Genomic DNA, 15,320 nt, shown 5'->3' on the forward strand with positions numbered 1-15,320 from the left:
GTAAAACAGGCTATCCTTGCCACAGAGGTGGGCACAGAGCAGGACTTCAGGGCTCGTGTGTGCAAAAAGAGAGTGGAAGTATTTTCCTGAGATTCCCGTGACACGGCCTGTCTAGCCCAGATCAGTGGGCCGGTGTGTCGACCGGGCGCGCGGGGAGCAGAGGAGGCCGACAGCTCTAGAAGAGCGCCAACTTCCCACGGACTGAGCGCTCGGGGAACAGGACTAAGCGGGACCCACCCCTAACCGCACGAGCCGCACACTCAGATTGGTGCCATCAAGAGCGCCGCGTCCTTAAGAGCTCCCTGAAACCCCACCCCCTTCCTGTTCTGGGGGCGTGGAATGGGACAAGGACCCTGTGACGGAGCTTGCTATTGGCTAAGAGGAGTAGGGTTGGCCTTGCGTTCGCCTGAGCAGGGGAGTAGACAGCTCAGCGGCCGCGGAGAGAGTCGATGCGCGCTGGATAGCAGCGAGAGGTGTGTGAGGCTCGCACTGGCCACAGACCCTCGGGCGCAATCACCAGGGAGCTAGGACTCAGCGACCGGGCTGCCGGGCTACCCGGCCGAGGCTTCAGAGGCGCAAACTGATGGGACTGGCTCGCTCGGCGGCGTCTGCCCGCTCTTCTAAGTGCACTGAGCGGGGCCCGCGCTGAAGTAGAAGCTGTTGGGGGCACGCAGCCTGGAATCCCAGTGTGGCCAGGAGGAACGAAGCCGGTGCCAGGGCGACCCAGTCGGCAGCCCCCAGACCGAGCTCGTGTTGTGGGGAGACTCCCACTTCTTCCGAGGGGCGCCGATCCCGGGACGCTCGAGGCGTTGGGGCGGCTGCCGAGTCCTCAGCGGGGAGACCCCGTCGGGGAGAGGGCGCGCAGTCTCCAACAGTCTCGGGGAGCGGAGCAGAATCAGGCGGGATCACCCGGGGGCGCAGAGCCCCCGTCGTGCCTCGTGCGGCAGAGAGGCCAGGGGAGTGAGTCCTCGGAGGCCGCAGCCCATGCCCAGGTTGCGGGCGGCTGCCCAGTGAGTCCTCTTGGCCCGCCGGACGGAGAAGAGCGACACCGAAGCCGGCGGGAGGGGAGCACTTCAAGGCCGGCGGCTGCGGAGGATGGGCGCCTGAGCGGCTCGGAGCGCAGCGCGGCACGGGAAGGCGAGGCGAGCTTTGCTGAAGAGGCACCAGGGGATCCCGAAGTGCAGCCTGCCCCCGGGAAGATGGCTCGGCCTGGGCAGCGTTGGCTCGGTAAATGGCTTGTGGCGATGGTCGTGTTGGCGCTCTGCCGGCTCGCCACGCCGCTGGCCAAGAACCTGGAGCCCGTGTCCTGGAGCTCCCTCAACCCCAAGTGAGTAACTTATCTGCTCTGGTCTCTGGGAGTGGGAGGCACTCCTTTGGGGTGAGGCCGCGCGTCCCGGAGAGAGTGTGGAGAGGTGTTCAGAGGAGAAGCGGCGCCCCATTTTGTCTCGGGCTTTTTTGAGTGTGTTTTCCTGCCGGCGGGCAGGGCAGGGTGCGGAGGGGTGGGGTGGGGGCACTTGGCTGGGTTGTGACCCCTGGGCTTCCCGGCCCTCTCCTCCACACGTCCCGGATCGAGTCGAGGTGGTTGCTCCAGGCGGAGCTGGGAGTCCGGACGCTCGAGAGCGCGCTCGAGAGCTGGGTGGGGGAGAGCACGCAGCCCCCTCTGGGGCCCCTGGGAACGTGGCGGTTTTGGCCAAGGGCCGCTCCGGGGGTGAGCTTAACCGGGGCGGGGGACGAGGCCGGAACATAGGTTCCTCGTTTGTTTAGCTGTGAAGGGACTGCAGCGCGGGACCCCGCACTTGGGGCGGGTGGCAGCGCCTGTATCCCCATTCGGGCTTCTCCCATTTTCATTTTTCTTTCTTCCCTGTTTGCCTGCCTAGCTTTTCGCTTTTCCGTCTCTTCTAGCCCCCCTTTTCTCCCTGCCAGGGCCGTGGAAGGGCGGACGCCGCTCCCAGGCTCACAAAGGCGGCGGGTGGAGAGGGGCGGAGTGGGAGACGGGTTTGTGTGTGGGGGGTTGGATCCAGCGCCCGTCGGGGGTCCAGTGGAACCGGCGTCAGAGCTTCGAGGGCGGCTCGGGCGGAGAGTGGCGGCCAAGCCAGCGAGCGAGGTGGTTTTTGGGAGCAAAGGATTCCTGCCCAGGCGCGTCCGGTTGGCCCCCACCCTATGTCCCTCAGACTGGGGAGCTGTGCTTAGCTTTCCCCAAGAGCTGGGGAGGTAGGTCTGTAGAGGAGATCCTTTCTTTTCTTCCTTCTCTTTTCCTTTCACAATCCCCCCCTCCCCAAACAACACACACACCTTTCAGGGCGGTGGCTCAGTGGTTTCTGGGTTGTTAGTGGGGAGTTGCTTGGGCTGTGTGGTGACCTCTGGACCTTTTTCTCTTTTGGCATCCAGAACTTGGGTTGGAAACCAGGGTCAAAATTGCTTTTCCTTCCTGATTTCTGGAGGTCCCAGCAGTGTGCAGACACCTCCACTTAGTGGGAAAGTTGGGAGCCTTGGCCTGCCCTGTCTGTGCTGTCTGATTCCCATATGTGGAATCTCTTCCTGTCCACTCTCCTGGGCTTCCCGGTAACTTCCAAGGTTCCTGCCTGCCTGGGCCTCAGGTTGCAGGAACCATGAATCTCTCCGCCCTGGAGTGGGAGAAGGTGGCTTCTTTAGTTCTTTTCTCCTTGGGTTAAGGTAGAGTCCTAGTTACTGGTGGGTGGGGGGGCTAAACCAGGGTCAGAATGGAGGGCTCTGCCTCGGTACAAGGAGAGGGATTGACAAGGATTTCTCCCCTGCCCAGAAGCCAAACTGGGTGCAACACTCTCCTAACAGCAGGGAGTCAAAATGCTCTGGGGGCCCTGGGCTGCTGCGCCCAGGGGGAAAGGTTGTGAAGTGCCCAGTTCCCCCCTGTAAGAGTGGAGGCTGGAAATGCTCTCTCTTGAGCCAGGAGAGCTGAAATCTGCCTAGGGTAGCCCATCATAGGGGCTCATGGGAGTGACCTAATTGCTCTCTTGGGTCTCTAACCAGAGATAACATACAGCTCCACAGCTGGAAAGGAGCTCTCCTGCAGAGTTGGTGGGGGGTGGGAGGGACGTGGGAGAAACAAGATATCTCTGAGCTTCCCCCTTTTTGTGTTTGAGCCTTTAGTGCTCTGGACCGGTTTACAGATTTTTGAGGTCTCCCCCACTCCATCCACTTCAAGCTCAGGGCAGGCATTTTGGGACGGAGATGGGGAGTGGCTGAGGACTCAGTAGGACCTGCACGAATTCCATCCTATGACTGGGCAGATCCTGGGAATGGTTGGGACTGATCTGGCGCCCCTGTGCACCCCCCGCCGCCAAGTTCCATCTATGCTCAGGGGTCTGGAATGCAGCCACTGTCTGTGTGTGTTGGGGTGAGGGCAGGAGGACAGGAGAGAAGCACTGTCCTCAGCTCGACTAGAGCTCTGGGGGCTGCCTGTGCCACTGCACCCAACCCTCGGGCTACCACAGCCTTTGAAATCAACAGTCTCTCTCTGTCTGTCTCTCCCTCTTTGCCTCCTGCCTGAGTTGTCCCTCTCAGGTCCATGTCGGTTTGCCCTCTCACACCCTCTGAGCCATGCTCACCTCCCCTCTCAGGCTAGGCTCGCCTGCTCTCCCTCTTTCTCACACTCCCTCTCACTCTTAGTCACTCTCTGCCTCTTTTTCTCAAGTCCTTTTGTTTCTCGCACATGCCCGTGTTCTCCCTCACAGGCTCATTTTCTCTCTTCCCTCCTCCCTTCCTCCCTGCTTTTGGTCTCTCTCCTCAGCCCTGTCAGGAGCTGGCAAGCCCCCTCCCCCCAAAAAATCTCCCAGTGCCTATAAACCCTGCTTAATTGCTTCCTCCTTGGGAAAAAAAATCAAAACAAAGAAGTGGTGGGGCTGGGGTATGTTTCCAGGTTCCAGGGCACGTGCAGCCCCAGCCCTGACCGGGAGAGGGGAAGCGGAAGGGCCAGCTCAAGACTCCCAGCCTCTTTCCCAAAGTGGTGCTGGGGCCTTCCAGGATGGTAGTCCCTGGATGGCAAGAGCTTCTGCCTCCTTGGCCTCTCTTGTCAGATTTGCCCCATGAGTACAGGCAGGGTGGGGATGTGGGTTTGGTCCCACTAGAGGTTGGGAGGAACCAAAGTGTGTGCACACACTTGGGTCTGGGGCTGTGATGGAAGGTGTCAGGGTGGCCCCCTCCCCCAGCGTCATCCCCTGAGAGCTTGGGGCAGCCGGCAGGCCTCACACTTGAGTCCTCAGCCAAGTCCAGCTGCTGCAGTTCAGTCTCTCAGTCCTGTTCTGACCCCTTCCTGCCCCCCACTCAGGTTCCCCCACCTCCAAGGAGTGGGAATGTGTCTGAGATCACATTACAACTTCCCTACAAGGGGGTCGGAGTAGGGGGTTCAGCTTGGCATCCAGGACCCTTGACTCCATCCAGCATGGGTGAGGGCAGCTGCAGACCCCAACCCAAGCTTGCCTGCCTCAAGCCAAAGTGTTGGCCCCCTCACAGCTGTTCAGTTCACAGTCCTGGGGAGGCCAGCTCAGGGGGCCCCTTTCTGGGGTGGCTAGGGACCTGACCTCTTCTACTCTGTGGCTGATTGGCCACAGGTGGGGGCCTGAGAGTGATGGGAACCCAGCGGCTCCTAAAGTTCTCTGTTCCCCTTCCTCCCCACCCTTACCCCAGGCAGCCAGACCAGGGCAAGAAAGGCCTGTGAGGCTGGGGTAGAGGCTGAATCGAGGCTTCCCTTTCTCCCCTCAGGCTCTCCACTGCCTCACCAGCTCAGGTGCATGGGGATAGGCGGGCCCTGAATACTACTGTGCATCACTGTTGTCTGGAGTTGGGACCATGGAGAGGGTGGGCCAGCCAGGAGGCCGCTGGTTGCCATGGGAACACCAGGTTTTGGAGAGGGTCCACTCTGTGATTATTAGGGGAGCTGAGGTGGGGGGATGTTCACCAGCCGCATTTTGGTTTCCTTGCCCTGTGCACCATCACAGCCCCTCCTGGGTGTGTTTTCGTGGTAGTCATTTTGGGTGGGGTGCTAGCAGCCAGGAATGTAAGCTCCTTCAGCTTCTTACTTCTAAATGGTACTCTGCTTGGCGTGCTAACTAACAGTCAGGCAGCACCTTGCTGCTTACAAACCTTCCTCATATGTGAGCTCATTGGATGTTCCCAACAGCCCTGGGGAGTTGGAATCACCCCCATTTACCAGAAAAGGGAAGTGACTTGTCTAAAGTCAGTCAGCTCGTAGAGGGTAGAGTTGTGCTATGTGCCATTCTTTCCACGCCCGTCTTGCTGCCTTGGAATCGAGGAGAGACAGGAATTCAAGGTGGGGTTTGGGAAGAGGCACTGGCTCCCTGCCCCTGGGTGCCCCTCTCACCTCACAGGTGTGCGTGCATCTGTCCTTGTGACTCAGACCCTGCTTGCGTGGGATGAGCAGTGCTCTGGCTTCCTCATTTGACTTTGCTAGGCCTACCTCTGAGGGCAGCCTGCTTGGGTGACCTAAACTAGAGGCAGCCAATTTGCTGCCTAGCTCTCTCCCTCCTGAGCTCTGAACAGCACCTTTGCTTCCTCTCTGGGATGGGAATCTCACTTCCTCTCAGGGAACCCACAGAAAGCAGGCAACGAGGAAGGGAGTGTTAAGCCCCCAATGGACCCTAGCATTGGCCAGGTGGGACAGAGGGGAGGGCATAGTTCAGTGTAGGTGGGGAGGGTGACTTCCTCTGGGACTCTCCTGGCTTCCCTGCCTCCGACAGTAGTGTGTGTGTGCCAGGACCCAGCTGCTGTTCCTGCCCACCCACGCCTGGGCGGGCACTGCTGGGACATGCCAGGCCTGCTCCTGCTGCCTCGGGGGCTGGGTGGAGCTGGGGGAGTGAAAGAGGAGCCTTTAATTTGGGGGCTCCCCACCCTTGCTGGGATGAGAGCAGACTTGAGCTCTGGCTTGGGGTCTGTCCTCCACTGGTCCTGCCACCTTGCGGGTGCAGGCACGGTGGTGCTGGGGTCACTGAATCAAGGGTGTGGCTAGAGTCTTGTACAAAACTTGGACTGGCATGGCCTGGGACCAGGCTCTTCCTTCGGCCATTCTCTGACCACAAGTTCCTAGGCCCTACGGGAAGGGTGAGAAGGAAGGAAATGTGGACCTGGTCAAAGGTGGGCAGCTTTCTGGGCACGACCCCCACAGCTGCAAGCTCTCCCCACTGTAGACTGTATGTGTATGAGTGGAGAGAGGCTCAGCTGGATCAAAGAAGCACGGGGGCAGTTGGCCTCTGACCAGCCCAGGGCCGGGGAGGCTACCGCCACAGGCCCTTCAGGCTTCTGTCCCGGGATTCTTTTTAGTAGTCGTGGTGGTACTTCTCAGTAGGAAGGCTGAGGGGGAGACTTGGCCTAGGGTGGAGGGGAAGAGGCAGGCCACAAGATGGGAGCTGGAATGCTCAGGCTCCCTCCCCGGAGTCCTTTTGCTCCCTGGGGTGGCTCCCCAGGTCCAGGAGGCTATCAGAGGCTAAGGAGGGAAGGGCTCAGGGGTTACCATGGCGACCTGCTTCAGGCTTCCTGCTGAGCCATGTCAATCCCCTTATTTTCCAGAAAAGGGCTTTGTCTGGGGGTGGCCCCAGGCAGGAAAGCTTGGCTTGATAATGGGGGGAGTAGTAGTTTTTGAAAACTGGGGGATAAAGAGTTTAACTTGGGGACAATCTCTTCCTCCTCCTCTCTTGTCCCTACTCCTGACCTGCTGAATATGAGGGGAGACCTGCAGGGACCCCCCTGAACAGTATGACTAGTGTTGTACCTGGCTTTGTGCTTCACTCTCACTGGCTACATACTCACCCCTTGTGTCCCCTTGCCACTTTCTTGAGCATCTCACAGGCCAAGAAGCAATTTTCCCAGTGGTGGGGAAGATGCTGAGAAGGCACCATTATGGGAGGTCAGGGTCAGGGAAGGCAGGTCTCATCAGGTTACTCTCCCTTCTGCCCTTTAGGGGAAGGTGAGTTTCCCTCTGCCAGCTGCTATGCAAGTGAACTGATGAATATTTATGAAGTCTGTTCACTGAGGTTGAAGAGAGTCTGAGGGGTGTTGGGGGCAATAGTCCTCTCTTCTTTTCCCTCCCCTGCCCACTATGTAGACATCTGTTTCCTCGATGTCTCTGGGTTTAAGGTAGAACACTGAGTAGCTAGAAGCCCTCTGTTCCAGTTCCAGGGCTCCAGAGCCTGAATGACGATGGGAGACTTTGCTTATGGCAGAGAAGACTCCCTTACCTGTGAGTAAGCCAGGGCCAAGTGGTTAGAAAGGTGAGCTGTCCTGTACCACTTTGCATGCCTTCTATGTACCTGCTGTCCCCGCCGGGTAGGGTCCTGTTGAGGTGCAGCTGTACAAGGATTCAACCAATGTTTCAGGTCCTCTTAGACCCCTGGGGATTAACATCCTGGGTGGGTTTGGGCTCTTTGTGTTACTTTGAGCACCTCTCTTCAATGGGAACATTCGTCTGATCACCCATTCCCTCACATGGGGGGGCCTGGACTCAGTTAGAAGTTGTCTAATCCTGTTGCCTGGATGGAACCAGTGTGAGGATTGGAAAGTGAAAAATGCCTTGGGAATTGCAGAGGTTTTGGTGAAACCTCTCAGCTTTTTGTGGTGCGTGGGGTGGGGGCGTTCCCTTTCAAATGTTTGTGTGGGCCTCCATCCTGTGCCTGCTTCCTTTCTGGCCCTCTGCAGTGCTGTAAAGTTTGGTACCAAGGGGGAGGCCTTCTCATTGTGACTTTTACCCTCGTGCATAGCAAGATGGCAGGTTCCAGGTTGGTGGAGCCTCACTCGACATGGAGGGAGGGCTGCCTTTCTTCATCTGCTTCATCTACCTGGTCTAGTTTCCCTTCTTGCCTTCTTGGATATCATTTCCCTCCCTTGGGTGATGATACTGAGCTCCCAATATGCCCTCATGGCTTGTAGTCCCCACTGTGGAGTGGGCCCTCAGGAAGTAGAACCATGCTCTTGCACTGTCAGCTTCGTTCTCGCAGCACTGCCTTCAGCCCTTCCTTGTCCTCGCTGCTAGAAGGTCTGTCCCCAACAGGACGAAACCCACACTGCTTGTTGTGACCCTCGAGGCCTTTCAGTCTGGCCCCAGCTGAGTTTTTCTACCTCTTCTTCTGTCCCTCTCTACCAATTGCTGGGGCAATCACTGGCCTGGGTTTTGTGTCCCAGCCATTGCCATCCACTCTTGCTGTGTTACCTTCTTATTCCTCACTCAGGACCTGCTTTCATCCCACTCTTTCTATGGAACCATCTCTGACCATCCTGTCAGATGAGCTGTCTCCTTCCTCTCCCTGCCTCCAGCCCTTGCCTTTTGAACCACCATCCTCTCACATAACCTACAGTTAGCCTGGTGCTATCTGTTGCTAGAGTGTGGGCCATTTACTTTTATGACCCACACCAGACAGTAAAGTCCTTGAGGATGGGGCCATTTCTTCTCTTCCTATTTCCCCCTCAAGCAACAAGGCTGTGTTCATAGGTACTTGGTGTTAGTATCTGGCCTCCTGCCTCTTGGCAGACTAGACTATTTCTAAGCAGGAGTTAAACATGTTGAGTGCCTACTGTGCGCTAGGTGCTGTACATATGCCATCGTGTCTCCCCTCCACAACCCTGGAAGGTGGAGCTTTTACCACCCCCAGTTTATAAGTGAGGAAACTGAGGCTCAGGGATATCAGGTAGCTATTCCAAGGTCACAGAGCTAGTAAGGGCCACGTCTGTCTGATTCCAAAGCCTGTCTTTTTTCTCCTACATGGTACTTCCTTGCTCCCATCCCCAGCCTGCTCAGACTCAGAAATGGCCAAGTGAGCACCACTTTCTTACTGTGTGCTTAGGCAAGAACAGAGTGATATGAATAGGTAGCCCTAGGCAGCTACCCTCCCCCTGCTATTCCCTAGTGCCTAGCCTTCTGGCTCAGAAGGCATTTGTCCATCTTCTCTCAGGATCTGGAGCAAAGGCATTGTGGAGGTCGGGGGATTAGAACACAGATGAGTAAGGTTCTTGGAGCACGATCTTATATGATCTGTTGTCCCTGCTTGGGCCCCTTCTCTCCCGCTGTTCTTCTTAGGAGTGAGACTGGTCAAGTTTGGGGGTTCAGGCTCTTGCATTATGTGGGTGGGATGGGTCCCAGTAGGACACCGGGCAGTGGGAGTGGGGATTGGGGAGAGCTCTGTGGAGCTGCACCTGGCCAGAGACTGTGCCCATTACCCCTTGGCTCCAGGCAATGCCTGTTCCTATCTCTCCATCATGCCCAAGATTAGCAAAGATCGGGGAGAAGGCATGGGTCCCAGACAGGTTGAGCTCCCCCAGCCATTGGCTGGGAGCTGTGGGCGTGGTGGCTAAGGCATGTGTGGGCTTGTTGTGTGTGTGTGTGTGTGTGTGTGTGTGCACACGCGTGTGTGTAGCGGAGGTGGTAGCAGTGGCTATGAAAGAATGTGAGTGTGATGATGGGGGTGGGAGGAGGACAGGGCTGCCACCTCCAGGCAGCCCAAGCCGGACACCTTGGTACCCAGCCCATCAAGCCACGTCAGCCCCCTGCGGAAATGCCACATTAGGACAAAGGACTCCCCCAGCTAGGCAGTGCCCCACCCTGCCAAGCAAAGCCTGGCAGCCTTGCCCATGGGCCACCCCTTCCATACCCTGCTGGCAGTGTGGTTCTCTCTCCCACCCCCAGCCTGAGGATGGAGGAAGGACAAAATGCCTGTTCTTGCCATCTCCACCCAGTAGGCCCAGCCTGGCCTTCATTGTCCACTCACCTGGTTCTGCGGATGGCCCAGGACCCCCAACCCTGAGGCTGCCATTTCTTCCCTTCTGGGCAGGTTCCTGAGTGGGAAGGGCCTGGTGATCTACCCAAAGATTGGCGACAAGCTGGACATCATCTGTCCCCGAGCAGAAGCAGGACGGCCCTATGAGTACTACAAGCTGTACCTGGTACGGCCTGAGCAGGCAGCTGCCTGCAGCACTGTGCTCGACCCCAATGTGCTGGTCACCTGCAATAGGCCAGAGCAGGAAATCCGCTTTACCATCAAGTTCCAGGAGTTCAGCCCCAACTACATGGGCCTGGAGTTCAAGAAGCACCATGATTACTACATTACCTGTGAGTCCCTGCCCATCATGTGGTTCCCTCCTATCCTATAGCAGTAGGAGCTTCTAAGCAGTGCAAAGAGATTGCATGCAGTTAAGGCCCTGCCTGATCTGGTACCCTTTAAAGACTGGCGTGCTCTCCTTCCAGCCTGGCCTTGGAATTCTGGCCCCAACATTCACCAGGGGGCCTGCTGCCAGCTCGCCTTGGCTCTAGGAGTTTGGTGGGAGAGGACTCCAATTCGTGGTGCTCTCTCTCTTATTTTCTTTGCCCACCTATGATCTAATCTTGGGAATGGCAGAGTTGGCAGAGCCCTTTGGGATCAGCCAGCCTTTCAGCCTTTCTCTTCACGGGAAACTGTGGCCCCAAGAGGGGAAGAGGCTTCTAGCCCTAGATCACACAGGGAGTTAGGGATAGGACTGGGACTCCAGCCCAGTTCTCCTGACCCCTAATCCAAGATTCCTTCCAGTCTGTGCAGAAGCCTCCCACATGATGCCTGTTCTAATTGCTTTGCCTCTGAGCAACATTGCCCAATGAGAAAACACACTTCAGTGTCCACTAAGAAAGAAGGGCCAAGGCCTGGTAGTGATAGAAGAGCAGCACTCTTGGAGGAAGGGCTAGTTCTTGGCCCGGGCTGGGCTAGGCTAGCTATTCTAATCCTAGTGGGATGGAGAGAAGTAGAAAGGTTCACAGGTAGGTGGGAAATACTTGCCACTCCCCAGCTCCCAGTTCTATTGTTATGGGCTCAGGCAGCACTAGGGTTTCTGGGTGATGCAGGCAGATCTTTCTCTCCTCCTGACTTCTCTGGCCTCTTGCTGCAGCTACATCCAATGGGAGCCTGGAGGGACTGGAGAACCGGGAGGGAGGTGTATGCCGTACACGCACCATGAAGATCGTCATGAAGGTTGGGCAAGGTGAGTGCCCAGTCTGAGGGCTCCCCAGTTAGGCCTTTGCGACAGATGTTCTTCACTGGGTGTGGATGTGTTGGGAATAGGAGAGGCGGCAATAGGGTTAGAGTATTTGAGGTCTGATATACAGGCCATTCCTGGCCCACGCTAGATGACTGAGGCACCTGTGCTGTTGGGGTCCCTCCCCCTCACCTGTCCTCTCCCCACCCCCAGACCCCAATGCTGTGACGCCTGATCAGCTGACTACCAGCCGGCCCAGCAAGGAGGCAGACAACACTATCAAGATGGCCACGCAGGCCCCCGGCGGTCGGGGCTCCCTGGGTGACTCTGATGGCAAGCATGGTGAGTGTATAGGTGTCTCACAGAGGGCAGAAGCCATTGCTCGGCTGCCCTTTCATGCCCTATGTCTGAAGAAAGGCAGGACAGGGCCCAGCCTGAGATCTGTCATGTGTCCCTGGGACCCCTGGCTGACATTCCTATCCTCCCTTCCCCTTCCTCAGAGACTGTAAACCAAGAAGAGAAGAGTGGCCCCGGTGCCAGCGGAGGCGGCAGTGGGGACCCTGACAGCTTCTTCAACTCCAAAGTGGCATTGTTTGCGGCCGTTGGCGCTGGCTGCGTCATCTTCCTGCTCATCATCATCTTCCTGACGGTTCTGCTACTCAAGCTGCGCAAGCGGCACCGCAAGCACACGCAGCAACGAGCGCCTGCCCTTTCGCTCAGTACCCTGGCCAGTCCCAAGGGGGGCAGTGGCACAGCAGGCACCGAGCCCAGCGACATCATCATCCCCTTACGGACTACAGAGAACAACTACTGCCCCCACTATGAGAAGGTGAGTGGGGACTACGGGCACCCCGTCTACATCGTCCAGGAGATGCCACCCCAGAGCCCAGCGAACATCTACTACAAGGTCTGAGAGCCCGGCGCGGCCTCAGGCCCTGAGGGACAGTCGGCCGGGACTGCACCTCTCCTTTCTCCCCCATGCCCCTCCCCTTGCCAGCTGTGCCCACCTTTGTATTTAGTTTTGTAGTTTCTTGGCTTTTATAATTCCCCTTTTGCCCTGCCCCCTGGGCTTCGGAGGGGGGTGCTTGTGCCCCCAGCCCCCATGCTCTTGTGCCTTCCCCCTCTGGCCAGGCCTCTGGGCTCTGCGGGGGCGCCCCTTCTTGGAGGGCAGGGTTGGACGCTGATGGACAGCAGACAGGGAGATGCCCCCCTGGCCCCGTTCCCCCTCGCTCCCTTTCACCTTCCCAGGACTGCTTGTCCGCTATCATCACTGTTTTTAATGTTTTTGTGTTCATTTTTTAGCTGTCAACTCATTTTCATCTGTTTTTTGAAGAAAAATGGAAAAATATAAAAAAGGCAGCCCCTCTCCAGGCTTTCTGAGCCTGGCCCAGCCTGGTATAAGGGGTCTGGGGCAGGATGTGGCCAGCCAGGAAACATAGGATGGCATTTCTTTTATAAACTCTTTATTATTTGGTTGGGGGGGGTGAGCAGGCTAGGGCTGTTCTTGCCCACGAGGGAAGACGAGAGTGCCATTAGGCAAGGTGTCTCACCTTCCCCTCCCGACCCTCCCTCTGCAAAGCTGATCTTGGCAATGGGGTAGTGGCTGCCACCCTTCCACCAAAAAAAAAATAAATCCCTTCCTTGTGGGATTCTTGGGCATCTCCTGCCTCCCTCACTCTCACGGTAATTAACGTCTTAATTGGCTGTTGCCTGGGGAACAGGAAAGCTGCTGCAGGCAGATGACCTCATGGGGGGTGGAGGGAGGTAAGGTGCCCAGGTGGCTATTTGCCCTGCAGAGCTGGGAGCTCCCCTTTCCCCCCCTGCCCTGTTCTCTCCTCACCTTCGGCATCTTTCGGCCTGGTGGGGAAACAGAGGCCCAGGGCAGAGACCTAAGCGGGTATAAGGCCAGGTGGCCTGCTCCTTTTCTGGGCTCTAGCACAGGTGAGTGTCCCCCCAGCCCAGCCCCTGCTGGTCCCCCAATCTTGGGCTGGGGCCTGGAAAGAGGAAGAGGCTGCCCAGGGCTGGGCCAGCACGCCGTGCACTTTGACCCCGGCTCCTTGCCAGCGCGGCTGCTAACAGACTGCCACTTGAGTGCGCCTTGTAGGCGCTCCCAGAGTGGCCATGGAAGGAGCTGGGCCTTACACCATCCACCTCCACACTGCCTCCTGGCCAGCTGCCCACCCCAGTGCCAGGTGGGAGAGGGAGCAGAACAGCCAGCCCCTTCCAGGTGGCAGTCAGAAGGGTTTTTTGTTTTTGTTTCTGTTGCCATTTGTGTAAATACTAGTCTTTTTTGAAAAAATAATGTAAAGATGTTTTGTATAAACTCTGAATTATTTTCTTGTTGCTTTTTTCTTAGAAAAAATGAGAACTAAAAAAAAAAATTAACCACATGGAGAAATGGGTGTAAAATGGTGTCGTGATGTTGGGGAATGAGGTGTGAGTGTATGAGTGAGTGCGTGAGTGTGAGAGAGAGGGAGAATGTATGTGTGAGAGAGAGTTCCTGTGCCCAAAAACACTGGTGGTCTGGGCAGGGACGGGAAGAGGGTGGCTGTCCTTGTGGAGCAAGATGTTGGAAGTGCCCTATGCCCCTCCTGCTCTCCCCCCAAGTTTCTCTCTCCTCTTGTTCTGCTGGAGCCTGCGAACATTTCCCCCTGTCCATCCTGTCACCTCTCTGGCGTAGGCCATGTGCATCTGCCCAGTCTGGCACTAGGCTCTGCTAGAGAGGGTTGATGGGGGAGGGGGTGTTCCCATGGGGACCTGGGTGTGTCTTCAAGTACTGCCACCACCTGGCTGGGGCTAGATCTGGGACCTGCTGGCAGGCCCAGCCCTGCCCTGCCTAAAGACACCTGGAGGTGGACAGAAATAACTTCGCAAGAGGTGGGCCTCAGCTGCGGCCCACTGGGTACTTGGGCTGCTTCATGCTGTCCAGTTCACTTCTTAGCCAGAAGAAACTTCCTTGTCTTGTCTTCAGAGCTGGGTCACACCAGAGCATACTTGGGGGCTTGCTGGCAGTTGAAGCCCTCAAGCTAGAGCAGCCCTGAGCACCCGCTCTCCTTCCCACAGGCTGATGAGTAACTTGCTCAGGTCAGAGAGGGTGGCGAGGGCCCCGAAGAGGATTTGGCCTTAATCGCAGAGCAGAGATGCAGACTGGCAGGGCCTGGGGCCTTCCTGCTCCAGCCTGGAACAGCCTGCAGGTCTTATGGGGGGACTCCCTGTGGAGATGGCTAAGGCAGATGTCAGGAGAGGAGGACAAATGAGATCCTAGTAGCTAAAAATGGGTAAGAAGGCACTAGAGGAAAGGAGAAGGAGGAAGGAAAGGGAGGGTTAGTTAGTGATCCAGAGCAGGAAGCCCCAGTGAACCAGCCAAGGAGCAGGCACAGCTATGAGGAAAGTGGGAAGCACATGGAGAAGGAAGGGGGAGGAGAGCCATGGGATCTGCAGGGTAGAGGGAAGGGAGGCTGGGCTAGAGCAGGGCTGGGCTCGGCTGGGGTGCTCCTGGAGCCAGCTGGGGCAGAGGCTGTTTATTTGGTTTCTCATTAACCAAAGGAAGTGCCTGGATCAGATGGGGCCTCTGCTGTTTGACTGCCTGCCCAGAGTGGGGCCCTGGCCTGGGCCGGGGGTCTCTAACCAGGGCTGGTTCAGGCCAGATTGATGTCTCTAACTGAGATGGAGCCTCACCTGGGTTGGATGAGCCGTCTTCCCACACTTCTCCAACTGAGTATCCTTGGGTGGTCCCCCACCCAGCCTAGGACACCAGCTGCCCTCACGCTACTGGTGGAGGATTGAGTTCCTGGGGGCCCCTTGGGAGTAGCTGTGGGAGTGTGTGGTAAAATCTGTGGGAGAGAGTAAGGGAAAGTATTGGACAGTCTCTTCAACAGCCCAGAAGGTTTATGACTGGCTGTTCCCACTTTCCTGACCTGGGCGCTGTGGCTGGCACTGGTTTGAGCTCAGTGCCTGTGCTGTGCTGGCCACAGAGTGGTGCTCAGTAGCTCCTTGTGGCAGTGTCCTTCACCTGGACAGTGCCTGCCACTTTTTTCAAACACTTTTACATACATTATCTCATTGAGTCTCATAAACCACCCTGTGAGGGTGGACGGTGGGGAATTATTTGCATGAGGAAACTGAGACCCTAAGAGGGGCAGTGACTTGCCCAAGAACACACATGAAATGATTGGGAGCACTAGGATTCAAGCCCAGGCCTTTTACTACACCACGAACAAATAGAAGCTCCTTGACAGTGGTTCTCCTTTGCCCCACTCCCCTGCTCCTTGCCCCGCCTCTGGTGAAACCGAGAAAGCGTGCTTCCTTGGGGATCTTTAAGAAAAGAAGCCCTCCCCACC

The 15,320-nt window shown here is 57.1% G+C and overlaps 1 protein-coding gene across 1 annotated transcript; it reads left to right on the forward strand.

The window, feature by feature from the left end:
• Nucleotides 1–432: 432 nt before the first annotated feature.
• Nucleotides 433–13,315, forward strand: EFNB1 (ephrin B1). Its single transcript, XM_058536068.1, has 5 exons — nt 433–1,327; nt 9,810–10,087; nt 10,894–10,986; nt 11,194–11,322; nt 11,481–13,315. Exons 1-5 carry the CDS (start codon nt 1,200–1,202, stop codon nt 11,891–11,893), a joined length of 1,041 nt encoding a protein of 346 aa, XP_058392051.1. The 5' UTR covers nt 433–1,199; the 3' UTR covers nt 11,894–13,315.
• The last annotated feature ends 2,005 nt before the right edge of the window (nt 13,316–15,320 follow it).

Source organism: Diceros bicornis, chromosome X (genome assembly GCF_020826845.1).
Source record: "Diceros bicornis minor isolate mBicDic1 chromosome X, mDicBic1.mat.cur, whole genome shotgun sequence".
In the NCBI taxonomy this organism is placed as follows: Eukaryota; Metazoa; Chordata; class Mammalia; order Perissodactyla; family Rhinocerotidae; genus Diceros; species Diceros bicornis.